This window comes from Osmerus mordax, chromosome 4 (genome assembly GCF_038355195.1).
Source record: "Osmerus mordax isolate fOsmMor3 chromosome 4, fOsmMor3.pri, whole genome shotgun sequence".
Lineage (NCBI taxonomy): Eukaryota > Metazoa > Chordata > Actinopteri > Osmeriformes > Osmeridae > Osmerus > Osmerus mordax.
The window spans coordinates 17,751,032-17,778,613 of record NC_090053.1 but is presented as its reverse complement, the minus strand read 5'-3'; the positions used below and the strand labels follow the sequence as shown (position 1 = coordinate 17,778,613).

Sequence of the window (27,582 nt, the reverse complement as noted above, 5' to 3'; positions counted from 1 at the left end):
TAATGCTTCAGTGAAATAGTAGACTACCGTTTCCAAAAGTAGATGTGGGCCTACTTCCTTAATAATATCAGCTAATATTGTACATTACATTTCATAATTGTGTTTCACATCACAAAGTAAAATAGTTATCACCCTGGCCTCTTTGCTTGTGGCGTTTCTGCAGCTGCCTTGCAGTAAAGCTATAGTTAGCCTAGCTATCCCCCAAGTTAACAGATGTGAAACGAATGTTCTGCTACAGGTAGTCACGCGTGTTTTCGTGACGTTAGTGACGTAGTGACGTTAGTAACGTCAGTGACTGTGGCTAGCAAATTAGCCACCGTTAGCTTCACTTTTCACCACAAAAACGCAATTTCTACTTAAACCATGCAACGGAACGTAAATAAAAATACAACCAACGCAATCGCTACCAAGACGAACCTTTTGACACCGCCGTTGTGTATGTAGTCCAAATATTGACTGATCCTTAGGGGGGCGAAAATAAATAATAATAAATAAATAAATAAATATATATGTGAGAGAACAAAGGTTGTGCTCTCGCCGAAGGCTTGAGCACACCCAATAAATGACACCCCTTGATTGCAAATGTAGGCTACCTAAGTACTAACACCTCTATGTATAAAACGTATTATCTTTCATTCTCTTCCCCCAAAAACTATAATGTGAGACAGTCTCCCCTCCGTTTGGTTGCGATATCAAGCCGAAATCCTTAGAATATACAGAAATATTAGTTGTAAAATTTAAATAATAAAACTAACCCATCCGCAACGGACGCAAGCACATCTCAATTTCCCCAGAAATTATACCCTTTCCAGTTTCTTTTAATAGCCAACTCCTAACTAAAGTGTCAAAATGTAAATCTATTCCAAATACATTTCTGTGAGAAAACGATTATAAAGAGAACGAGAGAACTAACGAGAGAGAGACAGAGAGAAAGAAACACTAACTCTTTATCAGGTCTAAAATAAGTGGTCTTTTTATTGTGCTTCTCAAGCATACTGAAATATACACCGGAATGGCAGACAGTGATTGTTTTGACATTCGGGATTGTTTGTGGCACACAGAAAAAGTTCAATAATAACAGAATTTCACATAACATCAGATTAAAAGGGGTTGCAGGCAGAATAAGATGGTTGGAATGGGGGTGAAGGTTCAGGGGTCACTGGCAGTAGAAGGTGAGCACATTCTCCTGGTTCCCCCGGACCATCAGCACCGGAGGTCTAAGGTCACGGGACAGGGTCTCCAGCCAGGCCATATAGAGGGCGCTGGGACACTGTCCCCTCCTCCCCACGGGCATGGTCCTATATACACACACACACACACACACACACACACACACACACACACACACACACAGTGAGATCAGTTATACAGTTCCTGGGTAACTTGTAGAAACGTTCAGTTGGTAAACAGAGAGCTCACACTATGATGACGGCTGCATCTCTGGAATAGTCCTGTAGAATCTCGTTGAGACGGATCTGTCGAAGAGACTAGACACCAGAAATCACACACATATATAAACAGTCAAACACACACAGACATATATACACACACAGACAGACACACACATACATACAGAATAAAGTTAGGACTTAACCTGCGCTGTAATATCACATGTAACATCACCAACCCACATTTAGATGTTCAGAACATGTTTTACAGGGACTGTGTCAAGACGTCACCTTGGCCTTGTTCCTGGAGATCTCCTCCTCTGACACCATCCACGGTTGCTCCTGGCTCCTCTCCTCTGCCTGGCCCTCCTTCTGATTGGTGTCCAGCCTGTAAGGCGCCAGTAGGTCCTCAAACTTGCGCACGCTGGAGGGTGAAAGGGGATTAGACAGGTGCGTCTCCTCATTAGTGCAGAGACAGTGGGATTCCATTCAGCTCAGAAAACCAACCGCATCTCCTGTTTCAGACACTCTATGAAGTAATGAACTGAGAACAGGGAGTCAGGTGGCTGAGCGCTTAGAGAATCGGGCTAGTAACCAGAAGGTCGCTTCCCGGCCATGCCACATGACGTTGTGTCCTTGGGCAAGGCACTTCACCCTACTTGCCTTGGGGGAATGTCCCTGTACTTACTGTAAGTCGCTCTGGATAAGAGCGTCTGCTAAATGACTAAATGTAAATGTAATGTAAGAACTGAACTAAAGGGAAACACACAGTGTGCCAGTTTCCTAAAGCCATATCATGAACCATCACTGGACTAATACAACTTTTTATAGAAGGTGTCATTCAAAGACAATCTGCTAGAATTCTTCTAGGAATTCTTCTCGAATAATTTAGCAGACATCTAGAATTCTGAAAGCATTTTTCTACAATTATTCTAGAATTCTTTCAGAATTATCCGAGTGTGGTCAAAGAGTATAGAAGCACTATACTCTAGTCAATAGTGGAGAAGGTCCACACCTTCAAGTTCCTAGGAGCCCACTTATCAGATGACCTCTCATGGTCTGCCAACACCTCAGAGACAGTCAAAAAGGCAGAGCAGCGACTACACTTACTGAGAGCACTCTGGAGAAACAACCTGGAGTGTAGTCTGATGGTGGCCTTCTACCGCACCACTATAGATAGTATACTAACCTACTGCATCTCAGCGTGGTACTCCGGTTGCACTGCAGCAGACAAGAGAGCCCTCCAAAGGGTCATCAACACAGCCCAAAAAATCACTGGCTGCTCACTGCCCTCCCTGGAATCCATTGCCCGCTCCCGCTACCTTAGCAGGGCCAATAACATCTTGAAAGACTCCTCTCACCCAGGCCACCACCTGTTTACTCTCCTGCCCTCAGGCAGATGGTACAGATCCTTTAGAGCAAGGACCACTCGTCTTAAGAACAGTTTTTTCCCGACGGCCATCAGAACACTAAATATAGACATGCACTCAACACTAATCACTTTATTGACTAGAAGTCACACATACCATCTCTGTCACCTTACACATGTATATGAACATAACTGTTTCTGTATTTATTGTGAAGCACCTCAGGGAAGTACTGTTGATGTATTTATTGTTCCTCAGGGAAGTACTTCAATCTATACCACCGCACTTGTTGAACTCAATATATATATATATACAATATTGTTGTGTTATATGTTGTTGTGTTTTATGTTGTCCCTTGTTGCACCAACAGGAGAAGCACTCAAAATTTCGTTGTATGCAAATACAAAGACAATAAAGGCTTTTCTATTCTATATAAGTTCTTTGGTGTGGTTCAAGAATTATTCTTGCTTTCTCCTAGAATTCTTCCAGAATCTGTTGAATAAGGGCATGTGACTAAGGGCATGTGAGGGGAACAAGGTTTTCAGCACGAAGAAAATATCCTACTGTTCAGGCTGAGGTCTGCCGTTGATATCCGGCAACACCTCGACTTCATGGAAACCAAGACGGAACTTCTTGATGAGACCCAGCACTCTGAAAGAAACCATGGCAACCGATCAACCAATCACAGCCAGGCTGGTACCTATCAGTATCTACTTGTCTCTAAATACAGACATCTATTTTGTCCTTTGGTATCATTCACAGATGCGCAGAGAGAAGTTCAAACACTTGTTAATTCCAGGTAAGGAGAGGATATGAGAGGTGAATGTTGTTCAGTTTGATCCACCAGCAGGTACATGAATGTGAGACAACAGCGTGTTCTTCAGACGGGACTTGGAGGAGGGTACTCACTCCTCTCTCTGCTCCTCCTTCTTGTGCAAGTCTCCACCCACAAACACTCGCACCTTACAACTGGCCCAGCGCTTCTTACGCTTCAGCAGGTAGGGCAGGAGTAGCGTCAGACCTGAGGGCGGAACACACACACACAAATACACACGCACACACACATAATCACATACACGTGCACACACAGAAGAAACATAATCATGCACGCGTTCACACAGAAACATTCACGCATTCACACACACATGCTCATCATTGTCTAACATCCATCTCCAGCCCAAAAGAAACCAATCAGGTTCACGTCCACCCCACAATAATAATGTATGGTATTATCTATCCCATAATGACCTCCGTCGTCAGACAGCCAGTAGACATCAATGGTCCTCTTTCCCTGTCTGTCCTGGAAAACCGTGTGAGGCTGTGGCTCGTCAAGGGGGGAAGAACAGCCTGCTGGAACACAAGACATCACCATGACGCATTCATTTAGCAGACGCTTTCATTTCGAAAGAGATATTATTTGATTTACACATAAAAATAAAGGAGCCTTTTGACTCTCGCTATACCGTCAAACTGCTCTGCCACTGTGCTATTCCCACACCCCACGGTCGAACCTGCTTTTGGAGGATAATCACTCGACATCCTTTTTATGTAAATATCATAGAGAGAAACGTGACCTAGTCCAGTCATACGTACTTGTAGTGGTGGCTGAAGCTGCAGAAGGCATTGTGGAGCTAACCCTCTCTGGCCCCAGATCAAAGCCTGGGTTCACTGTTACAACAGGGGGGGAGATGGGGGTTAAACGTGACCTGGGGGAGGAAGAGTGGTGACCATCACAAGTCCTGACTGTGGTGTGGTGAGATGTGGATTCTCACCATGGAACTGATTGGGTCGAGAAGGGTCCAACCCTTCCCTCATCCTCAATACACACACTCCATACTGCAAGTCGAAGGCATCACTGAAAAACACACAGACACACAAACTCTTCTAAATGTTTGTTTGGATTGTTGAACACGCACGTCACAGTTGCTTAGGGGGGCTGACAGAGAGAACTGCATTTCCATTGGCCTGAAAGTTATTCTTGGGTATATCTGCTGTCTACAGACTATGCACAGTATATAGCTAGCTATCAATATTAGCCTCCCTACTTGATGCAGCTAAAGTGACATTTCAGCATTTCATAACTATTATTTAATTTAGGATGCCTGTGGATTTTAAACGTGTGGCGTTAACCTACTGCAGGATGCCTATGTAGTTATCCATGGCTCCAGGTGTGTCTTTGCGCCAGTCTCTCTTGAAGCCCATCAGAAGAACGTTAGGCTTGATCCTGCCCAGCCCTGCCCCCTGCAGGCCACAGATGGTACAGACAGACTATCAGAAAACACACAGCAGATACACTGCAGTGGACTCCAGCGAGCAAAATCACCCATATCCTCTCCACGAGATCACAGTGAAGTGGTTCAGGGGTCAGATTGTAAGTGTTAAAGGGGTGTTTTAGGGTTTGTAACAGTGTTAGAAACCAGACACACATGTAGCCAGGTCAGAACCTAGACCCACCTGTAGAACCGTCTGAACCCACACCCACCTGTAGAACTGTCTGAACCCACACCCACCTGTAGAACCATCTGAACACCACTGCGGAGGTTGCTGGCCACCACTCCACGGTAGAACGACTTGATCTTTCGCTGGTTCAGCCAGCTTACATGACTGCTGCTGTTGACTGCTTTCATCATGGAGGGGTCTCCCTGTGGAGAGGGTCAAAGGTCACAGGAAGGAGAGGGACAGGTTCAGGACTGGGGTCACATAAGTACACAGAACATAGATTACATCAATAATAAGCTAAAATATAGTAAACCTCCTAATATACAAATAATATACAATATTAAATACAGTATACTAAACCTCTAATACACATAATAACCTATACTAACCTTATAAACCTATACTAACCTAAGACAAGTGAAGTACAGTCGTGCAATATTGCTGATAGTGCAACCAGTAGCTGAAGGTGACAGCGTGTAAAGTGACTAGTGAGAAGTGTATCAGTTTGTGGGTTCTTGCAGGGAACGGAGAATGGAAAGGAGAACTTACCGTGACGTTGACACACATCATGAGGCTGAGGTTTTTGGTGAAGGTTCCTACAAAGTCCACCAGGGCGGGGCGAGAGCTGGGGGGCCCGCTGAGAACCAGACATTGGGGCCTGAGCAGAGGAGAGGCAGGAGAGACATGAACAAGCAGAGGCAGAGGAGGCAGGACAAACAAGAGGAGGGACGAGATCAGAGGAGGGACGAGATCAGAGGAGAGATTAGATCAGAGGAAAGACGAGATCAGAGGAGAGACGAGATCAGAGAAGAGATCAGAGAAGAGGCAGGAGCGACATGAACAAGCAGAGGCAGGAGAGACAAAAAAGAAAGAAGACAGAGGAATACATACAAGGATAAACATAAGGATAAATACATCATTCTCAGTTTTAAAGAAATAGAACAGAACCGAATATTCATACGACTCAAAGCAGCCTCAGTAGAGGGAGAGACGTTTGACCTCTCACCTGTAGTTCTTGATGTGGTCGTCCACCATGTTCAGACCGACACAGTGAGACAGGGCCAGGTTGTAGGAGCCGGCCTGCACTGACGAGCCCCAGTTCACCGCTGTGACACAATCCCACAGGTCACATCAGACAAACACATGCAGCCAATATCTATTTGCATCACATGGAGACAATGGGAGTTTGTGCCTATGTGTGTGTGTGCCTTACAAGGTCTTTTGTATAGGGTGTATCCCAGCAGGAAGATGACAATGCCAATGGCGATGAGTGCCGCCCACCACGTCAGCAGGAACATGATCACCACGGAAACCACTGCGCCCAGCAGCGACAACCACTTACTGTAGTACTTAAAGGAGGGCCGCCAACCTGTAAACACATCAAAAAACACAAAACCTTGACATTTACACTCGATGCTGATCAGAGCTGATCCTTCCTACAGGCAACATAGGCAGCCGCATGAAGAGGGGGGCGGCATTTTCCCAAGTGCATCCATTAATTAACCCTCCCGCACAACCAGCAGAGGGCGCCAACCGCGCCACGTCATATCTCCGTCTTGCGTTTGGGGGGTGCGGCCCGGGGGGGGGGGGGGGGGGGGGGGGGTTGATACATCTCGCCTAGGGCGCCGAATGTGCTGATGAACACGCACCAAGTCTGTTACTGACGATGTTTCTAAAGGGACGTTACACTCAAAACACGTTGCTACATTGACAGCGTGCTGACCGGGTGAGTTGGTGATGGAGGCATGAAAGCAGCTGAAGTTGATGAGGGCGTAGGAACACAGGAAGAAGTTGGAGATGATGGGGGCGATGGTGTTCAGCTCCGCTGGGGGAGGGGCAAGAGAGGAAGAGGAAGAGGGGAGAGAGGATGACAGAAGAACAGTCAGGCTCTGTTTGTGTGGGATCACACCGTGCCATAACCTTCATCTCACTCGTTATCGCTCTCACCAATGAGAATGAAGCAGATAGCGATGAGGTAAGTCAGGACGTAGCCTCTGATTGGCTCATCGTTCTTCCCGTAACCTTTCCCAAAGAAGCCGATGAGAGGGTATAGTTTGTCCTTGCACAGACACTGAGGGAGAGATGAGCTGATGTGAGAGGAGCAGACATGAGGAGAGTACTGCAGGAAACCTTCGTGGTGTTGTAACACTGGAATAAAGCAGGTCACTGAGGGGCTACATGTATGTTCAAGAGAAGCTAAATGGTAGTTCAACAAGTAACTGTGTTTCCTGAATTTCTAGCTGGTGTCAGAGGAGTTGTGTTCACCTGAAAGACCTTAGGAGCAGACACCAGGCAAGCCAGGGCAGAGGAGAGTGTCGCCCCAAATATCCCAGCTGTGATCAGAGGGGCAAATCCTGACACCAAGCTCATGGTCTACAGGGTTGACAAGTGAGAGAAACGATTATAAAATAGATGTATACATGTAAAAAATGTATACTTGACTAAAACTAAAAACCTACTTGGCAAAGACAAACAAACAATTCATAGTTGATCTAACTTGTAAATGATTCAGGGGTATATGTTTTGGATCAGAAGTATTTGTTAGTGGTCATTCGTTTTTAGTGTTTACCTGGTACTAGTAGATTACTGTTGATTAGTACTCATTAATACTTGACTACCAGTGTTTACCTGGTAGTAGTTGATGAGGCCATGGGGACAGGTGTGGTTGTTAGCACAATCAGAAAAATCCCAGCCATAAGTACAGGCCAGACCCTCACAGTGTTCAGAGCTACCCAAGGATATACTGTCATTCATCGATCCAGAGGCATCACGCACCATACATGACCCTGGGATACACACACACACACACACAACAGCACATAAACACAGAGACACAAACACACATACACCCATACATGCAATTATTTATCCATTTTAGAATATAGGCTACACACATTCCAGACCCAAAAATGCCAACCCAGGGTAAGTGTGTGTGTGTGCCAGTGGTACCGATGGTAGCAGATATGGCGAGGTAAGATATGGTGGTCCAGAATATGGCCATCAGAGTTCCTCTGGGAATGGCCACAGCAGGATCCTGAGGGGCAGAGAGGGGGGCGTTACTAGACACACCACTCCACACACACAAGTACAGAACCCAGTCTCATATGAAGAACCCCCCTCCAACAGTAAGGCTGTTGATTAGAATCAGACTAGTCTTGACAGTACAGCAGAACTGGACCAGACAGGAAAGGAGAGGGGAGGAGAGAGGGGAGGAGAGGACAGGGGGTCAGATGGCTGAGCTGTTAGGGAATCGGGCTATTAATCAGAAAGTTGCCGGTTCGATTCCCGGCCTTGCAAAATGACGTTGTGTCCTTGGGCAAGGCACTTCACCCTACTTGCCTCGGGGAGAATGTCCCTGTACTTACTGTAAGTCGCTCTGGATAAGAGCGTCTGCTAAATGACTAAATGTAAAATGTACAGGAGATTACGGGACAGGAAAGAAGACGACGGGAGAGGAGATGACAGGACTGGACAGAGCAGACTCCAGCCTGAGGCGAGCCACATGCCTTTAAGTCTCCAGAGATATTGGCTCCTGCCAGGATTCCTGTGGCTGAGGGGAAGAAGATGGAGAACATTCCGAAGAAGCTGCCATCTGGCCCACGCCAGCCGGGAACAAAGTTTTCTGCAAAGATGTCCGCTATGGGAAGAGAGACAGGGGGAGGAGGAGGGTGGAGTCTGTTGGGATTGTGATTGTATGCAGCGTACATAACCTGCAAATGGACATCATAATTGAACAACAGGTACAAATTGAGTCCTGTTTATGAGAATGTTTCAGCCACATGGTTCCTGTCTGATAGTGATGAGGTGAAACAGGGGAGGTGATTCACTCCTGACCTCGGTAGCTGAAGAATCCCTTGGCCTGTTTTTCTGTGGTAGCAGGTATAATGGTCCCCACAAAGTAGTTAACAAACGACACCATGATGACAATGAAGAACAGGACCTGGGCCTGAAGTTGGCAGAACACACACAGTTCAAACAGTGTGTGAAGCCTCACATCACATCAAAACAGTCCTGTTTGTAACAGACCTCTACAACAAAAACAAACGAACCTTTGACTCCCACTCCATGCCGGCCAAGGAGAGGGCCAGCAAACATGTGACCGTGATCACTCCAATGATGCGTATGTCGTTGAGGGGATCCACCATGCTGGCTTGGTTCTCCTGGAGGGAAACAGTGTGTGTGTGTCAGAGAGAAGTACACTGTGATGTGCATGTGTGTGTGTATGTATGTGTGTATGTGAGGGAGTGTGTGTGTGTGCATCAGAGAGAAGTTGACTGTGTATGTGTGTATGTGAGGGAGTGTGTGTGTGTTGGGGTAGAGACACACTCACTTGCATGAGAACCTGTACAGTCTCTGCGAAGCCCACCGTGTGCATGGCCACAGCCACAGCGTTGGCGAAGGCGAAGATGAGCCCGATGGAACCTCCCAGCTCTGGCCCCAGACTCCGGGAGATCAGGAAATATGTCCCTCCTACACACACACACAGAGGGTGTGAGAACGGGTGGGGTGTGTGTAAGTGTGTGTGTTGTGTATTTGTAGTGTGCGCGTACATGTACCTCCTTTGACCTTGCCGTTGGTTGCAATAGCTGAGGTGGAGAGACCTGTGATGCCGGTGATACAAGAGGAGAGGAGGATGATCACCCAGGTCAGTCCTGAGGGAGGATATAGAGAGAGAGAGCGAGAGACAGAAAGAGAGAGAAAGAGAGGCAGAGAGAAATATAGATGCATCGAGAGAGAGAAACAGAGACAAAGAGTCACTGTCTGACACGTCGTTAGTGTGTCACCACGACAAATACAGCCCAATCCAGGGACAGCGAGCGTGCTGTGTGTGTGACCCACCAATGCCGGCCTGTCCTGTGATCCACGGCAGTCTCAAGTACAGGATCACCCCCCAGATGTTCAGCATGCAGCGGATCTACAGACGAACAGGTGGGGGGGAAAGAGGAGCCTCAGGTTCTAGACAACCGTGACCGGTACCATCGGTTTCCTTTGAACCCCGTCTTACCATGACGCCCTGGACCCAGCCGAACCTGGTGGGCTCCGGCGGGGCGCCCTCCGCATCCTCATCCTCCAAGTCTTTACCTGCAGACCCCCCGGACGCATTCCCCTCCCCACTGGTCTCTTCGTACAGCGGAGGGGGGCTGGGGTCCTCCTGGGGAGGGAGATCGGGAGATAGGGTGATGAGGTGGATGAAGACAGGAAGAACCCTCCCATCAGTGTCCTCCCAGATCCCAATTTCCCAAACCCAGACTAGGCTTCACTAAACGTCTGTGGTGAAGTTTAGGAATCAAACCCAACTGCGTGGCCTTAGAGACCAAAGCTTGATCTGGATCATAGAGGAAGCTCAGGTAGACTGTGTTCCAGACGCAGGAGCGTAGCTTTCACTATACATGGGTGGGACATGCAGGTGCACTGTGTACCAGCTGTGTTCCCTACCTCGGGGCTGGCGTGCAGCTGGAAGAGGGAGGGTCTGGAGCGCTTCTGTCGCCCCCAGGCCTCGGTGTTGGCGTAGAAGTCGTAGTTAGGCGGCTCATCGAGCGTCTCATAACCCGTCATGGGCACAGAGGCCAGGGAGGATCCATCCCCGTTGTGGTGATAGCTGTCCAGGCTGTATCCTGGCCCATCCCTGCCTCCGTTTGATAGCTGGGTTTTGTAGACTGACAGGCGGATTCCGTCCTCCATCTCAGGACAACCGTCAGTAAGCTAGCAGTTAACCAGTCGGCAAGCCAGCTGTTAGCAGGATAACATGCAGTATTGCAGTGTAGTACAGTCAGTTTTCAGACATCCAATGACGGCCACTAAAACCACCAGTGAGAAGAACGGTCAGCAAGACATTACTCCGGAAGAAACCAGTCCTCAATAAACCGGACGGTAGACCATTCAGGTAATGGGACAGGGCTGGTGAGGAGAGAGGTTTATATAGACGTGCAACAGGAAGGGAAGCCTTGGGCCATGTTAGGACCAGTCAATGTTCACCAGACTCTCTCCTTTAACAGTTCTCGGAGAGCGGGGTGATTAATATTGTGTTGGATAACTGCCTTCAGGGCTTTACCAGTTAGAGTGCAAGCTGTTTACAGGCTGCCTGTAGGGTTGTTACACCGACTGGCTGAAACCAGAACTAAGATAACCTTGACAGGACGATGGAAGGGCATTGAGAGCTGGAAACTGACCCAGGGGTCTAAAAGGTTCAGATGGAAGGATTTGGGGTCATTTTTGTGAACCTGGGGGATGATAGATTTGAGTTACAAACAACAATGGATGAATTTCTTAAACTATCATTGAGCTGTACAAACTGTACAGTTCCAGTGGGAGGAACACGCGCTCTGAGCAGGAAACAATCTTAGTCTCCTAGTCAGTCTTACCGACTCATAAAAAGACTTCCATCCAATGAATGATGACCTGTATGGGATTTTCTTGGATGTCGTTTCTTTTGGATGATGATGTACTTGATGAAACAAGTTTCTTGGAAAATGCTACTTTTTATTGGTTGGACTTTGAGTTTATGTATTGTTCCACTGTCTGACGATAACAATGACCCTCTGGGATTAATAAAGTATCCATGATCACAAAAGTGTGTTGTTTCTTGTAGGCACAGAATGAGGGGACAATTCTAGAAATGCCACCTTGTCAATTACCAGGTCCCATGACTTTTCCCCCTAAAATACTTGTGTGATACAATAGGAATCAAAATATATCAATTATTTGACAAAGTCAATTTGTGTAAACGTTGGGATCCCTATTAAAGTTGATAAGGTATCAGTCATGGATTTAACAACAGCTTACGTGCTGTGTACCAGGGTGAGTAAGTTAAGTTTTTGTAAAATATCAGGGCTTGCTGTACCTGAGTGACCAAGGTCATTTCCGCTAATTAACCTCAGAGTAAACTATAAGATAGCATCGCCCCAGCGCTTCCCGTAAACCTGTTCGGTTGTTGTACTACAAGGTGTTGAATAACTCTGAAGATGTAGGTAGATGTTGTAACCTTCCAGACTTTCTTAACACGATATTATCTTACTCTTACCCTTACCCTGAAGTGCTGATATCCGGTAGTATGGATGGCCATTGCGAAGTTACAATAACTTAAGACATTGGTGGATCCTAAAATCAAAGAATATTAAGGGCGTGTACGCGAGCAACTTAAAGTCAGTCTCGTACATATGATAGCCTATCATACAACATATGAATTCAAGAACCTGCTGTGTTGATCTACGGTGCTGATAATTGGTCACAGCACAAAGCGGATCGGAAAAGGAGTAGCCTACTTGGTTCCCAGTTGACCTCTCAAACGAACACATTGACAAAATAATATAATATTGTGGTTACCACACCAATACATATTCATTATACAACTAATTTCTTCCAACTGAACTCAGTAAGTGACCTGTTGTTTCAACGCATTCCTCAACTTGTTCTTTACCTGTAACATTGGCTGACCTTGGCCTGTCAGTGTGGCTCAGCACCGTGACTAATGGCGTGTAGAACAGCGTGTCTAATGTTCGTGTGTTACATCGTTACAGATCAGCAGACATGTTCTGCCAGCAGCATTATGTGGTGTTTTAGCATTTTCACAGCTAGTTGTTGGCTTGCATAACACAGCATGAGTGGTTTAAAAAACAGCTTCAAAAGTTGCTTTCCCAAATCAGACAATATAAGGGAGACCGTCTTGGTGAAAAAAGTTTAATTATATTGTCAAAAAAAGATTGATAGAAAATCATGAAGTCTCACAATACAGTTTTAAATTACACATTTCGCACTGAATTTGCAGTAATTCCTTCTACAAAACTGACGTTGGTCTTCTGATCGCTGTCCAGAGTTTTCGGTACGTCACGGCGTCATCTCGTCGGCAGTGGTGCGGTGCCACCCTGGTGTTGTGAAATAGCCGGGTTCTAGCGGGTGTGTGGCATCGGCCTGATTCACAACACCAGCTGCGGCACACACACCTCAGACAGCGTCCTTGAGGGCAGCTAGAACAGTTAGAACACATACTTCAGATGGGAGGTTAAAGGTTGTTTTGTGAACGCACACACACAACATTGGTCGTTGATGGTCTTAAAGGATATACAGTGGATACATTGTCAATTCTAAACCAGAGTCAAGAACATGCAGAAGCGGTCCAGTATATGGCTGAAAGTTGTGTTGTGAACAAACACACACAATGCTGGTTTTTGATGGGTCTCGAAGGAGATACCAGAAGACAGTCAAATCTAAACCACATCAATAACTGGAAACACAACCCCCTCTTTCAACAGCAGAGCGGTACACACCCTGACCTGCTTCTCCTCAGGAAGTATGTGTAGATAGCTCCACTATGGTGACAGTGCTGTGACAGGCGCAGAAGATGCGTTTTGACACCAGACTCTCCAACACAATGTAAAGCAGTGCCCTGCAGTACCGTATTGTTGTCAGCCTGGCCTACTGTGCTGGTTGGCCAAGAGAGACTAACAACTCCATCTGGTTTCTCTGAGGGCTTCTGCCCTGCTCACCAGCCATCTGCCTGCTCACATACACTCTCCTGCTCCTCAGACCAGTAAAACCAAACTCTCGCTTAGAAGACGGTCCCGTCTTAGGGTCAAATAACTGCGTTTTATAAATGTGTCAAACATGTTTGGCACCCCATTCTAATACCCACACATGGTGGTATATCCACCAAAGCTTGCAGTGGATGATTAACAATCCCATAATGCACAATTATTAATTGTGAAGCTTCATAGAGGATTACGATGGATGATGTTAAGAAAAGCAACAACATAAAAACGGAGATTAACAAAATGAACCAAGGATAAGGTTTATAATGAGAGGCAAATGAAACAAAATGAAACAGAAATTTTATTTCCCAAAATATGAAAAAGATAATACAAATATTGAGCGACAACACAAAGACAAAATGAACAGGAGTCAAAAAGACAAATCATATTCAGATTGGGGATGGGTAAAGGTCAACTGGTTTGGGCTTCAGGGGGGTCAAAGGTCATGGGTCAGTTCATTAGGACCTCCATCTGAACCAATCGTGCGTTGGTGTCTCCGGCCATGCGGTATGGAATCATGCCAGCGAAGGTGATGAGGGCTCGCGCTTGACTACGCAGTTGCTAAGGACACAAAACAGACAACAGAGAACATGTTAGACATGGGAGTTACAGGAAGAGAGGCTTCTCACAAGCATCTAAAGTGTTACCGATGGATCTACGCAGCCTGAACTACCCTATCTGTCCAGGGATAATCAGACAGTGATCAGATGGACATCGATTTCTAGAGTTTACATTCTCAACCCATCAGTGTTTTATTAATAGCAATACATTTGATTTGTAATGGACCATCTTATTGCACCCTCAGTTCAGTGTGTCCTTACTGAGTCTCTGTCCTCCAGGGAGCGCTGTGGCCGTCCAGGCGTGCCAGTGGGCGCCCCCTTCAGACGCTTGTACTGGGTGAACAGGATGTTCATGGAGGCCAGCAGCACCTCCGACAGGTTGTGTCTCACCTGGAGAGGGAGGAGGGGGCGGGGAGGAGGAGGAGGAGGGGGCGGGGAGGAGGAGGAGGAGGGGGCGGGGAGGAGGAGGGGGTGGGGAGGAGGAGGGAGAAGAGGAACTGTTACAAACTCAAGACTGTCAATTAAGACTGGAACTAAGGACATACTTGTGTTTTTGATGACAGCACTTCCGATTGATCTATGACGGTTGGTGAAGTGGTGGCATATCACTGCAGCCCCAGAGCTCGCGTGAAAACACGTTTCATGTCAGACTGGCCAACATCGCCCTCTCACCTCATCACTGAAGTTCCTGAAGGCAGCGACTCTCTCCTCAACACTGTCCTGACTGAGGGGAACCAGCTTTAGCCTCTCCATCACCTGAGAAAGAGAGAGAGGAGAGAGAGACAGACAGAGAGAGGGATGAGAGTGAGGGAGAAAGAGAGAGAGATACAGACAGGGGGGTTAGAGGAAAGGTGAGAATGAGAAAGAGAGAGAGGAGACGGCCAGGTCCAGATGAACCTGCCAGTCTGCCACTAGGCAGTAAGCCAGGCGGTCGCTCACGTCGTAGGCTCTGTCGATGTGGCCGGCGTGGTACTCATCGAAGAACGTCATGAGATCCAGCAGCAGGTAGAACGTGCTGTCTACTGACTTATCTCCTGCCACTCCCTGGGAACGGTACCTTCAACAGAGGGACACACCGATGAGTGTGTGTGTCTATCCTACCTCTGGCCAGGGCTGTTTGTGCATGTAAATCTCAGTATAAAGTGAGGGCTATGTGTGTGTGTGTATGAGTGTATATTTATGTGTGTGTGTGTGGAATCTTACCTCTCAGCAATAGCCAGGGCTGTGTTCTTTAATCTCTCCTTGTTGGACTGTGCTGCGCTGATCTGAGCGATGACCGGACTGAGCAGCCTGTTCATCAGCTCCAGAACCTTGTCTGGGTTCTACCGCCAGACAGGAACAAGAAACGTGGAGAGGAGGGGGAACAACGACAGGTGCAGAACACCACAGGGTTACAAAGGGACCTGATGTTCTCCACTCAAATTCTTCTCTGGTTCAAGTACCAGCTGGACAAGGCCTTTCAAGGAGATTCTGTGGATTTGTTTTTTTTTGCTGCCTCACCTTGGCCAACTCATAAAGTTTGACTGCCTCTTCAAACAGGCCCTTGTTCTCCGCCTCCAGGGCCACCTTGGTGATGATGGCCCGCGTGTCCCCAGCAAACTTGTCTATGACTCCTGGCTGTGGCCACACAAACAAAGAACAACGTTCATCAACCAACCTGAATGCTGGAATGCATTTTGATGATGTTATGTTTTGTTTTTTACTTGACTTGCGCTTGTTTTCAACTTGTTCTTTTGATGGCTTTTGATGTGTATTTTTATTATTTATTATATATGTTTTAGAGGTTATGTTTTGTTGTGTGGACCCCCATGAAGGGTAGCTCTTAGTGACAACTAATGGGGATCCAAACAAATGAAAAAACGTAAATGAAGCCTGCCATATGCTGACAGAACATCTAGAACTTCTAGATCTAAGAACAGTAAAGCTCTGGTGTTCTAGAAGTGCCACCATGTGACCTACCTTCCTGCTCCCATCCTTCTCCAGTCTGCCTAGCAACATGTCAAACTGTAGGGGAGAAACAACCAATCAGAAAACCACATCCGTACCAGGAAAAGGTAGAAAAAGTCAGTTATACATCTACATCACGTCAGTTTATCATCTGTGTGTGACAAACTCACCTCCCTGCTCTCGATGACCAGCTCACTGACACAGCGCATGAACATGTTCTCTCCCTGGCTGTCCTTCTCGTTCCTGGAAACACACGAGCGTGCCGTTAGGAAACTAGGGCTGCGTATCACACACCTCAGTGGAGCAGGTGTGGCCAGACTCCCCACAGGAAGTGAGCTTGGCGCTGGAGCGTACCTCAGGAAGTAGAAGTACTGCAGGGCCTCGCGGGGGTCGGTGGACTCGAACTTGCGCGTGTAGAGCATGAGGAGACGGATGAAGTTGAGTCGACGCACCATCGGGGGATCGCCAGCCTCCTGACTCACTGAGACAGAAACACAATATCTGCTATAATAAGCTATCATAATAATAGTTCATTAGCTCAAGGAATAATAACAATAAGATATTCATTTAGCAGACGCTTTTATCCAAAACCATGTACACCACACCCAGGGGCGGATTTTAATCTGGAATCCTTTGATCTGAGGTTAATTAAACTAACCACTGAGCTATAACCTCCCCTTCTGTCAGCCAGTACAGACAGGTAGCCCTACCCCCACCTCCAGTAGACAGACAGGTAGCCCTACCCCCACCTCCAGTAGACAGACAGGTAGCCCTGCCCCCACCTCCAGTAGACAGACAGGTAGCCCTGCCCCCACCTCCAGTAGACAGACAGGTAGCCCTGCCCCCACCTCCAGTAGACAGACAGGTAGCCCTGCCCCCACCTCCAGTAGACAGACAGATAGCCCTGCCCCCACCTCCAGTAGACAGACAGGTAGCCCTACCCCCACCTCCAGTAGACAGACAGGTAGCCCTACCCCCACCTCCAGTAGACAGACAGGTAGCCCTACCCCCACCTCCAGTAGACAGACAGGTAGCCCTACCCCCACCTCCAGTAGACAGACAGGTAGCCCTACCCCCACCTCCAGTAGACAGACAGGTAGCCCTACCCCCACCTCCAGTAGACAGACAGGTAGCCCTGCCCCCACCTCCAGTAGACAGACAGGTAGCCCTGCCCCCACCTCCAGTAGACAGACAGGTAGCCCTACCCCCACCTCCAGTAGACAGACAGGTAGCCCTGCCCCCACCTCCAGTAGACAGACAGATAGCCCTGCCCCCACCTCCAGTAGACAGACAGGTAGCCCTACCCCCACCTCCAGTAGACAGACAGATAGCCCTACCCCCACCTCCAGTAGACAGACAGGTAGCCCTGCCCCCACCTCCAGTAGACAGACAGGTAGCCCTACCCCCACCTCCAGTAGACAGACAGGTAGCCCTGCCCCCACCTCCAGTAGACAGACAGGTAGCCCTGCCCCCACCTCCAGTAGACAGACAGATAGCCCTGCCCCCACCTCCAGTAGACAGACAGGTAGCCCTGCCCCCACCTCCAGTAGACAGACAGGTAGCCCTACCCCCACCTCCAGTAGACAGACAGGTAGCCCTACCCCCACCTCCAGTAGACAGACAGGTAGCCCTGCCCCCACCTCCAGTAGACAGACAGGTAGCCCTACCCCCACCTCCAGTAGACAGACAGGTAGCCCTGCCCCCACCTCCAGTAGACAGACAGATAGCCCTGCCCCCACCTCCAGTAGACAGACAGGTAGCCCTACCCCCACCTCCAGTAGACAGACAGGTAGCCCTACCCCCACCTCCAGTAGACAGACAGGTAGCCCTACCCCCACCTCCAGTAGACAGACAGGTAGCCCTGCCCCCACCTCCAGTAGACAGACAGGTAGCCCTACCCCCACCTCCAGTAGACAGACAGGTAGCCCTGCCCCCACCTCCAGTAGACAGACAGATAGCCCTACCCCCACCTCCAGTAGACAGACAGGTAGCCCTGCCCCCACCTCCAGTAGACAGACAGGTAGCCCTACCCCCACCTCCAGTAGACAGACAGGTAGCCCTACCCCCACCTCCAGTAGACAGACAGGTAGCCCTGCCCCCACCTCCAGTAGACAGACAGGTAGCCCTACCCCCACCTCCAGTAGACAGACAGGTAGCCCTGCCCCCACCTCCAGTAGACAGACAGATAGCCCTGCCCCCACCTCCAGTAGACAGACAGGTAGCCCTGCCCCCACCTCCAGTAGACAGACAGGTAGCCCTGCCCCCACCTCCAGTAGACAGACAGGTAGCCCTGCCCCCACCTCCAGTAGACAGACAGATAGCCCTACCCCCACCTCCAGTAGACAGACAGGTAGCCCTGCCCCCACCTCCAGTAGACAGACAGATAGCCCTGCCCCCACCTCCAGTAGACAGACAGGTAGCCCTGCCCCCACCTCCAGTAGACAGACAGGTAGCCCTGCCCCCACCTCCAGTAGACAGACAGGTAGCCCTACCCCCACCTCCAGTAGACAGACAGGTAGCCCTGCCCCCACCTCCAGTAGACAGACAGATAGCCCTGCCCCAACCTCCAGTAGACAGACAGGTAGCCCTGCCCCCACCTCCAGTAGACAGACAGGTAGCCCTACCCCCACCTCCGGTAGAGCCAGGTGGCTGAGCGGTCAGGAATGTAACTTACGAAGCTGGGCGCTGTGTCCCGAGGCCTTGAGCAGCAGGCCCAGCTCGTACAGGACCAGCGCCACGTGGACGGCGTGGCTCCGGAGCCGCTCCACCCGGAACAGGAAGGCCACGGCCGCCTCGAACTGGGCCGTCAGGAACAGCACCTGGAAATACAGGTAGGGCTGCTGGCTCGCCGAGAAATGAGACTCTCCTGTTGGATGAGACGGAGCAGGAGACAGAGGGTTAGGGTGGTGTGAGGTCGTTTTTTTCGGTCGGGGTTAAGCGAGTTTGGGTGTGGCCGATGAAGACTGAGGTTACAGATTAAGGCAGAAAACACAATATTTGAAGCAAGACATTTACTTGTTAACTGTTGGGAAATAATCTAAGAGATAGGGGTTGCATATCCTGCAAGAAACCTTTAAACTTTCTTCAACTAATGTACTTTTTAATTAAAACTGAACTAATCCCCTCCATCCGAGTCGAGATAAAAGTTGTGAATCATCCTGCAGGCGTGGCAGCCTCTCCCTCCCTCTGATAAGAGGGGAGAGTTAGAAGAGTGGAAGTCTATTATCAGAAGCGTACTGGCCAGATCCTGAGGGACCCAGGCGCAGGAGGCTGGCGCTAGCTGTCAGTCTCCTGCAGAGACGGCGTCTGCTGCCTGCCTGCTCTACTTCCTCCCTGGCTCAGCCCTGGGTGAGCTGCGGAGGAGAGGTGAACCCAGTGGTCGTTCGGAGGCTATTTCAGGCGCAGGGTCACAGCAACAGCACAGGTGGGAAGGCCATGCACACGCAGGTGTTTGAGGGCTGCACTCACACACACACACACACACACACCGTAGTCCTCAAGCAGCTGCTTTTGGAGCTGGGGCAGGGTCAGTCTGTCCTGCGGGGCACTGCTGCCATCGTCATCAAAACACACCTGGTTCAGCTGGGGAGGGAAGAAGAAGACACACTAAGAGTCAAACTACCTTCAACTCCAGAACATTCTCTCCCTTTAGCTAAAAGGAATACACTTTCTTTACTAGCAGTCTACCAGAGGGCAAATTTGCCATGCAGACGGACAATTCAGCAATCCATAGTTTAGATCCGACACGTCCCACTGATACATTAAGGCATCAAAACGAAAACGTGAAAAAACGAGCATCGTCGTGGCTGTAAGCGTGGCGGTTAGCGTAGCGTTCGCTCATCGCCGCCTCGGCCAATCACCTTGAGCCAGAGGTAGTCCTCGGTCTTGTCGGCCACCTCGCCGTGGTTGTCGCTGATGTCACACTTCCCTATCATGCAGAAGACGGCCCTCTTGTAGGGGTCGGCGCTGTTCCTCAGCACGCGGCGGTAGTGGAGCCGCAGCTTGGACTCTGTGGCTGGGGCCAGTCTGGAGGGGAGAGCAGCCACCTTCATTACTTCACTATTTGACTGCAGAGGAGGTTTCCACACGCAACCGTTTCTGTAATTCTAGATCCCTTTTTGTCACTGAAAATACTGAAGCAAGCGCTTTGACTATGACTTGCTTCCATAGATTCTATTCTTTTCAGGTCTTTCTCAGGATACTTGTTGCCCAAGTCAGTAAACAACCTCCCAAACACGGGATTACATAGGTAAATGTAAAGGACATTACATAAACACAACTCAGATCCGGTAGTACAGAAAAATGGAAGTTTCCCAGAAGTCTGTGGGGCGTGTCCTAGCATCCTACCGTCTGTCCGGACTGTTCATGTACTCCTGGAACCAGGTCTTGAAGTCCCCCAGCTGGTGCTGCGCCCTGTTGACCACCTGCATGGCGGCGGCCATGTCTCCGCAGCGCAGACAGAAGTAGATCAGAGCCCAGACGGGGTGACCCTCCACCTCCCCGTCCTGGACACACACACGGGCAGACGCCCGGGGTGAACATCTACACATGCCTACACGGGCCTGTATGTGAACATGTATTTGCGCACGTGTGTGTATGTACGTGTGATTGCATGTGTGTGTGCGTGCGCACGTGTGTGTAGACAGTACCTGCATGCCAGGCATGGGTCCGGGCAGCTTGATGTTGAGGAAGCTGCGGACCAGCTGGTAGGTCCCTGGTACCCCCCCCAGCTGAGCCTGCTGCAGGTTCCCAAACACCGTCACCATGGTGTAGTTCTTATAGCTGGGGGGGTGGAGACAGGCAGGGAGTTTAGACACAAACATACTGAGAGTGGATGGCCAGGCAGCTGTAAATGACACACACACACACCTGTTCTCCAGGAACTGCAGGGCCTGCGTCACAAAGGCCATCTGTGTGTCCACAGCTGTGCGGCTCTTCAGAGTGTCCTTGGCCGGAACCAGCAACACATCTGTCATCTGCCTCACCATCAGCCACATGTCTGACACGTTCTGCACACACACACACACACACCTCTTTAGTCAATCCAGCGAGCATGAATACCACGAAGCTGCCCCACACGCAGTCCACGGCGATGCCCAGGTGAGGACGGCTGTGTCCCTACCTTGTCGTCCAGGCTGTCGGCTACAGAAGCACACAGGTCTCCCAGGTTGGGCTGGACGTGACCGCCCACGATCTTCTCATTAAAGATGTAGATCTGGGGGAGGGGGCAGAAGAGGGGGGGAGGAGGGGAGGAGAGGGGGAAGACAGGAGAGGAAGAATACGGTGAGAGAGAGAGGGACACAGAGGGAGGAGGGATGGTCAAGTGCCACCCAGTTCTGGCTCCAGGCACCCGGGCAACACCCCTAGGAGCGCAGGGTGAAGTGGTGGACGATGAAAAACAGCACGAGGAGGATGAACACGTTCAGCAGCTCGTCGAAGAAGATGGCAAACACCAAGAAAATGACTCCACAGGCAATGTGACGACACATGTCCGCTCCAAAACAGCATGCCCTCTGCTTTGTCCTCCTCGCACTGTTTGTGTGCGCGCGCGTGTGAGAGTGAGGGAGTGTGTGAGAGTGAGGGAGTGTGTGAGAGTGTGGGGCGTAGCAGGATGGATCGTCCCCCCCCCCCTCCCCCCCCCCCTCCCCCCCCCCCCTCCAGAAGCCAGGTCATTACCCAGCATTCCCTGCGCTCGGCCAGCAGATCAATGAGTCTGATCGACTGCAGCCTCGCTGAGAATGACCCCATTCAGGCTGGACGCTGGTCTGGCTCTAATGGCCCGGCTGCAGCTGCACCCAGCCTGACGCTGCAGCGCCCAGACGTGGGGCTCTTCACAGGGCTTTAGTGCTTCACTGGGAGAGAGGGGCCGTGTCCAGAGGGCGGGAATGTGGGGCAGAGAGAGAGGAGGACGCGGAGGGAGGGGCCTGGGCGGGAATCGAACCCGGGTTCCCTGTGGTAAGGCCACAGCCGTGCTCATAACCGCACCCCACGGCAGTCTTCAGACTGCGTGTTATCTTGTACCTGCCCAACAAGCTATGTGGGATCATGTCTGACATGGTGTTGAAAAAATCAAACATAAGGGAAAATGTTGATACTTTATAAGATTGAGGTCAAGTTCATAGAGGTTGTCTGTAAATGCAGTGTTGTCTACTTTTGTTATAACACCTACGTGTGTGTGTAGGGGAAACAGCAGGGTGACTGACCTGTCGTCCATAAGCCACCTCCACGCTGTCCAGAGCACTCCTGCCAGGAACAGCTACCTCACTCACAAAGCTGGGCTGCAACACAGAGACACAGACAAGGACTGAGGGGGAGGTGCACACTCCAATACACACACACACACTCCAACACACATACACTCTTCAATACACAAACGTACTCCAACACATATGCACACTCCAACACACACACACACACACACACACACACCAGTGGGCTAATTAGGCGGACAAGCGACCTCAGTAAGCCTTACAGAGAACGCGGCTACGGGGCTAAAGAGTTATTTAAAACTGAGAAACATTGGCTGAACGGGCGCGTGTGTCTGTGTGTGTGTACGGTCTCATGTTCGTTGGGCCATTACTCCACAGCAAAGACCAATGTAGCGTGAAAGCCAGACAGAGCAGAGCTCTCGCTTGGACGAACACATTCTCACAGACATGAGACAAAGAACAGCAGGCCACACCCAGTGACAGTGTACCGTAAACAGAGACTCGGCTGTTCCTGGTAAAAGAACTACGGCAGGACAATCATGTGTGCCTTATAAACACGATCAAAGCAGGCATTCTGCGCGAGCCATGTTCTTGGAATATGTAGCGATTGGCAGGCGATACATGGAAAAAAGATAATCTGTAAAAAGCGGGTTACTTATTCAGTAGGTGGTAATGGGACTGCGCGGACAAACGGTCCAATCAGAGCGCTCTGACTTAGCAGACGGTGTTCACGATCGGTGCCCCTCCGCACAACGGCAGTGAAAGCGCTTCCTCTACTTAACCCCGTCAGATAAGATGTCCCCTGAATGTTTATAGAATGGAGCTGTGCGTGTGTGAGGGTGTTGCGGCGCGTAGCTGAAGGCTGGTAGCTTTGCGACGAGATCGACCTCCATGTTCTGGGTCTTGATCCATTATTTAAAACAGCAGCCATCTCATTTTGGAAAAACGATCCATATTTGATGGTGTTTAAGGGCGGAGGAAGGAGGAGAGGAAGGGGAAGAGGAGAGGAAGAAGAGAGGAAGTGGGAGAGGAAGAGGAGAGGAAGGGGGAGAGGAAGGGGGAGAGGAAAGAGGACAGGAAGGGGGAGAGGCCAGGGGGAGAGGGAGAGGAGAGGAAGGGGAAGAGGAGAGGAAGAGGAAAGGAAGGGGGAGAGGCCAAGGGGGAGAGGAAGGGGGAGAGGCCAAGGGGGAGAGGAAGGGGGAGAGGCCAGGGGGAGTGGAAGGGGAGAAGTATGTACTGCATGTACGCAGTTGATACGTTTATAGTACGGCAGTTGCTTAGTACATAGCACGGAATTTGATAAGTATGCAGTTGGGAAGTTTATACGTTTGTATGTACAGCAGTTGCTTAGTACGTAGTTGATAAGTATGTGCAGCAGTTGTTTGGTATGTAGTGCTCGGCTGCGGTGTGCTGAGCGGGCGGGTGTCCAGCAGGTGGCGCCCCTGACCTCGGCGTCGTGGCTGAAGTCCAGCGCGTCCTCCCCGGCCCCCAGCAGAGTGTGCAACACCCTCTGCTTCACCTGCTCCCACTGCACCAGCATGGACTCCCTGTGGTACTCCTCCGCCAGCAAGAACGTCTGGAGGGGGGAATGACAGACAGAGACACAGACACAGAGAAAGAGAGAGAGCGAGAGAGAGAGACAGAGTGAGAATGAGAGAGACAGAGAATCAAAAGGAGAAAGATGAGACACAGATACAGACCACTTTGACAGAAGGGTGTGTGCGTGCGTGTGTGTGTGTCATAATTGGGTTACAGACCAGGGGAGATGTGACTATTTATAAATAGCTAGTTAAGCTAGCCCCGCTAACCTCTCCCACAGGGAGAACTCTTCTCTCCAACACCTCTCTGTCTCTCCCTCCCCCCTTCCCCTCCCTCCAGGCTTCCTGAGGCTCCACAGGGGGAGTTAGACACCGGGGGCTGGCCTGGAGGCTCACAGTGGGCCGGCTGAGACTCTTGACAGATCGTGTTACTTCACTGTTTGTGAAGCTGGAACAGGGACAGTACTAAGTGGGTCTGTGTTCCTGGCAGGCCCAAATTTAGCACCAGCACCCCATTACAACAGGACCAAGTCTATTTCTCTCTCCTGCTCTGCAGGGACAGGACATACTAATGGGAACATACGCTAATTAGACCTGCTCTGAACCTTCTCATCCACACCCAGGAGCTTGCACGCACGCACACACGATACGTGTCTGATATAAAACATGAAACGTGAGTGACACATCCCAGTGTGGGTGTGGTCGAGCAGTAAATGAACTTCCCGACAAGTATGTGTATGCATACATAAGATGGCTGCCGTACGCATCGTGCGTGCATAGGGCCTTCATAGGGCCTTCATGGGGCCTGCATAGGGCCTGCATAGGGCTTGCATAGGGCCTGCATAGGGCCTGCATAGGGCCTTCATGGGGCCTACATAGGGCCTACATAGGGCCTTCATGGGGCCTGCATAGGGCTTGCATAGGGCCTGCATAGGGCCTGCATAGGGCCTTCATGGGGCCTGCATAGGGCTTGCATAGGGCCTTCATAGGGCCTGCATAGGGCTTGCATAGGGCTTGCATAGGGCCTTCATAGGGCCTGCATAGGGCTTGCATAGGGCCTTCATAGGGCCTGCATAGGGCTTGCATAGGGCCTGCATGGGGCCTTGATAGGGTGGGGAGGAGCAGAAGATGGTACTCACCCTGCGACGGGACTCCTCAATGGCCGACAGCAGCGCATTGTCCCTCTCATTCTTCAGGAAACCCTGGAAGACACACACACACACACACACAGGTTAGACCTGTGTAGGAGTGGCACAGATGCTGATTTTGAGGGAGTTTGAAGGTTGCGCAACCCCCCCCCCCCCCCATTATCACCTAAAACAAGCAAGTTAAGCACAATTGATCAAAATTACGTGAACTTAATGAAATCTCAAGAACGCCGTCGTTCCAGCGGCTGCCTCTTTCTTTCGGCACAGACACACGTTTCAAGATAGCGGCGGCCTGTAGAGAACGTTCTGCCTCCTTCCGCAGGCTGCCGTCAGCGAGGGCCCGCGTCGGCGCTGCGGCCAGGCTGAGAGCTGCTGCTCCGCGCTGACACGCCCAGGAGCAGCACGTACGCAGGGCGGCGCGTGCGCGCGCGCGGGGGGGGGGGCGGGCGTGGTGGGGGCTGGGGTCAACATCTGGGGCCGCTCAGACGGCTCATTGGGAGTCGATGAGGAGCGCCAGGCCTGGCGTGACAGTGACAGACTAGGAGAAATGGCCCGATTCGTTTCCCCAGTTAATTATCGCCACACGTCTCTCTCCCCTCTGCGAGAACAGGCGGTTTCCAGAGGCTCATCTGTACTCCCCTCCCCCTCTCTTCCACGCTGCATCCTCCCTCCCCTCCCTCTCTACTCCCCTCCCCTATAGGCCTAGGCCCTCGCCCCTGTCCGTCCCCTCCATCACGTCAATATGCCAGAAACACGCGCGTCCATCCATCTATATATCCATCCATCTATATATATATATATCCATCCATCCATCCTTTATTCTATCCACCAGTCCATCCAATCCCTAATGTGGAAGATTCTAGACCATCATGGGAAAGCGGAAAAGGGATGGTGAGGCCAGCGACGTCCTGTAGCCGTTATCCTACACCTCGCAGAGAGACGGCTGAAGAACTGGGACAGACCAAGAAAGACCTCCACCCACCCACCCACCCACCGACACATCCCTCCTCCTTCTCCTCCTCCTCTTCCAACCCACCCCTCCCTCCACCCCGCCTCCTCCTCCTCCGGTCACCTCATCCACCCTTGCTCTTTCTACCCCTCCTCCTCTTCCTGCCATCCTCCCCTCCACCGTGCCCTCAGACAATTCTTGCTCAGTCATTGTGCTGCCGTCTCTGCCTGGCATGGTGGGGGAGGGGGAGGAGGGGTGGCAGCGCCCCCTCCTGGCCACCCTGCAACAGCACATCAGGAACAGGTTCTACCCAGTTTTCCTCTCACCCCAGGAGAGGGCTCACAATGGGGCTATTTATAACTCTGGCTGCTCAGGTCAGGGCTCTGAAGACAGACACACGCAGTATAGCTTTTTAATGTACTGCTCAGGTACCCACACACATCGCCTCTTTTCAGACTAATTCCCTACACGAGCATATAGCCGTCAGTGTGGTGAACAAGCGGGCGCGCTACGCTACTAGCCGGATGCCGCTATCGACAGCTACCTCTCTGGGCTCCTCACACACGACTACGCGGATCCCCACCACAGCCCTGTTGCCTGGGTGATCCTGTCCGGACCGCCCTCTCCGTCTCCTCAGAGAGCTGCTTCCTCCAGGGCTGGGGGGGGGGGGGGGGGGGGGGGGGGGGGGGGGGGGGGGGGGGGGGGGGGGGGAGGGGGCCTGGGGACCACAAGAGCCACCTCAGCATCTAGAACGTTCTGAACGGGTTTCTCCTTGTTCCTCGAAAACGGATCGAATCGCAGGCGTCACGGCGATCTACGGCGACGGCAGTTCGCTACGACGTGCGTCCGAGAGCCAGCGTGTGGCCGCTCGTCCACGTGCGTGTTACACGCGTCTGCAGCCGCGACACACATCCACCCCCCCCCCCCCCCCCCACCCCCACCCCCCCCCCCCCCCCCCCCCCCCCCCCCGCCCAGGGCTTGGTCAGGCACACAGAAACACTCCCTTATTTAGCTTACACAGCCATCGAAAGTCACTTCCAACACACTCTATATATCATCTGTTTTACATTAGCGGTAGACTGGACACTTCTTTTTGAAAGGGATTTGATTATCCCGCAGTACCGTGCACAAAGAAAGCACAGTTCAATTCAGTAGTCACAGATGAAGACATTCACATACAAGCCAGGCTATAGAGTATCTATATACATGCAGATATAAGCCAGACTGGGGTGGGTCTATAAGAGGAGATAATAGCAGGGTTGTGGACTGAGGCGATGGATGTCGTCTTCGTTAAACATGAGACAATGAGAACGAGGACTGAACCCCACCCTTTCTCCCCCACTTCCTGTGTGGGGGAGAAGCCTTCGTCATGCAGGACAATCCCCACTATCATCATCATCATCATCATCATCATCAGCATCCTTAGTGCGACTATCATCATCATCATCCTTAGTATGACTCCAATCATCATCATCCTCAGTATGACCATCATCATCACCATCATCATCATCA

The 27,582-nt window shown here is 50.6% G+C and overlaps 2 protein-coding genes across 3 annotated transcripts in view; both read right to left on the bottom strand.

Moving 5' to 3' along the window:
* Positions 1-951: 951 nt before the first annotated feature.
* slc12a3 (solute carrier family 12 member 3) lies at positions 952-10,750 on the bottom strand. Its single transcript, XM_067235546.1, has 26 exons — positions 10,631-10,750; positions 10,200-10,343; positions 10,034-10,109; positions 9,751-9,846; positions 9,525-9,664; positions 9,244-9,354; positions 9,029-9,140; positions 8,701-8,831; positions 8,144-8,228; positions 7,823-7,980; positions 7,460-7,567; positions 7,142-7,265; positions 6,918-7,019; positions 6,408-6,563; positions 6,201-6,300; positions 5,744-5,852; positions 5,266-5,397; positions 4,890-4,996; positions 4,528-4,610; positions 4,349-4,423; positions 4,004-4,105; positions 3,665-3,776; positions 3,320-3,406; positions 1,680-1,812; positions 1,420-1,487; positions 952-1,298 (listed from the first exon to the last, which is right to left on the bottom strand). The coding sequence occupies exons 1-26, from the start codon at positions 10,748-10,750 to the stop codon at positions 1,157-1,159; spliced, it is 2,913 nt and encodes a 970-aa protein (XP_067091647.1). The 3' UTR covers positions 952-1,156.
* Positions 10,751-14,032: 3,282 nt separating this feature from the next.
* nup93 (nucleoporin 93) overlaps positions 14,033-27,582 on the bottom strand; it is an 18,599-nt gene continuing 5,049 nt past the window's right edge. For both annotated transcript variants that reach the window (XM_067234574.1, XM_067234575.1), the window contains 19 exons: positions 25,113-25,175; positions 23,883-24,011; positions 22,430-22,504; positions 21,349-21,441; positions 21,096-21,235; positions 20,876-21,008; positions 20,574-20,731; positions 20,087-20,252; positions 19,715-19,808; positions 18,901-19,092; positions 16,581-16,707; positions 16,397-16,469; positions 16,239-16,283; positions 15,780-15,896; positions 15,483-15,601; positions 15,219-15,336; positions 14,952-15,035; positions 14,541-14,669; positions 14,033-14,280 (listed from right to left, as the gene is read on the bottom strand). In XM_067234574.1, coding sequence (XP_067090675.1) covers positions 14,170-14,280; positions 14,541-14,669; positions 14,952-15,035; positions 15,219-15,336; positions 15,483-15,601; positions 15,780-15,896; positions 16,239-16,283; positions 16,397-16,469; positions 16,581-16,707; positions 18,901-19,092; positions 19,715-19,808; positions 20,087-20,252; positions 20,574-20,731; positions 20,876-21,008; positions 21,096-21,235; positions 21,349-21,441; positions 22,430-22,504; positions 23,883-24,011; positions 25,113-25,175 — 2,166 coding nt within the window. In that variant the 3' untranslated portion in view covers positions 14,033-14,169. The remainder of the gene's footprint in view (positions 14,281-14,540; positions 14,670-14,951; positions 15,036-15,218; positions 15,337-15,482; positions 15,602-15,779; positions 15,897-16,238; positions 16,284-16,396; positions 16,470-16,580; positions 16,708-18,900; positions 19,093-19,714; positions 19,809-20,086; positions 20,253-20,573; positions 20,732-20,875; positions 21,009-21,095; positions 21,236-21,348; positions 21,442-22,429; positions 22,505-23,882; positions 24,012-25,112; positions 25,176-27,582) is intronic.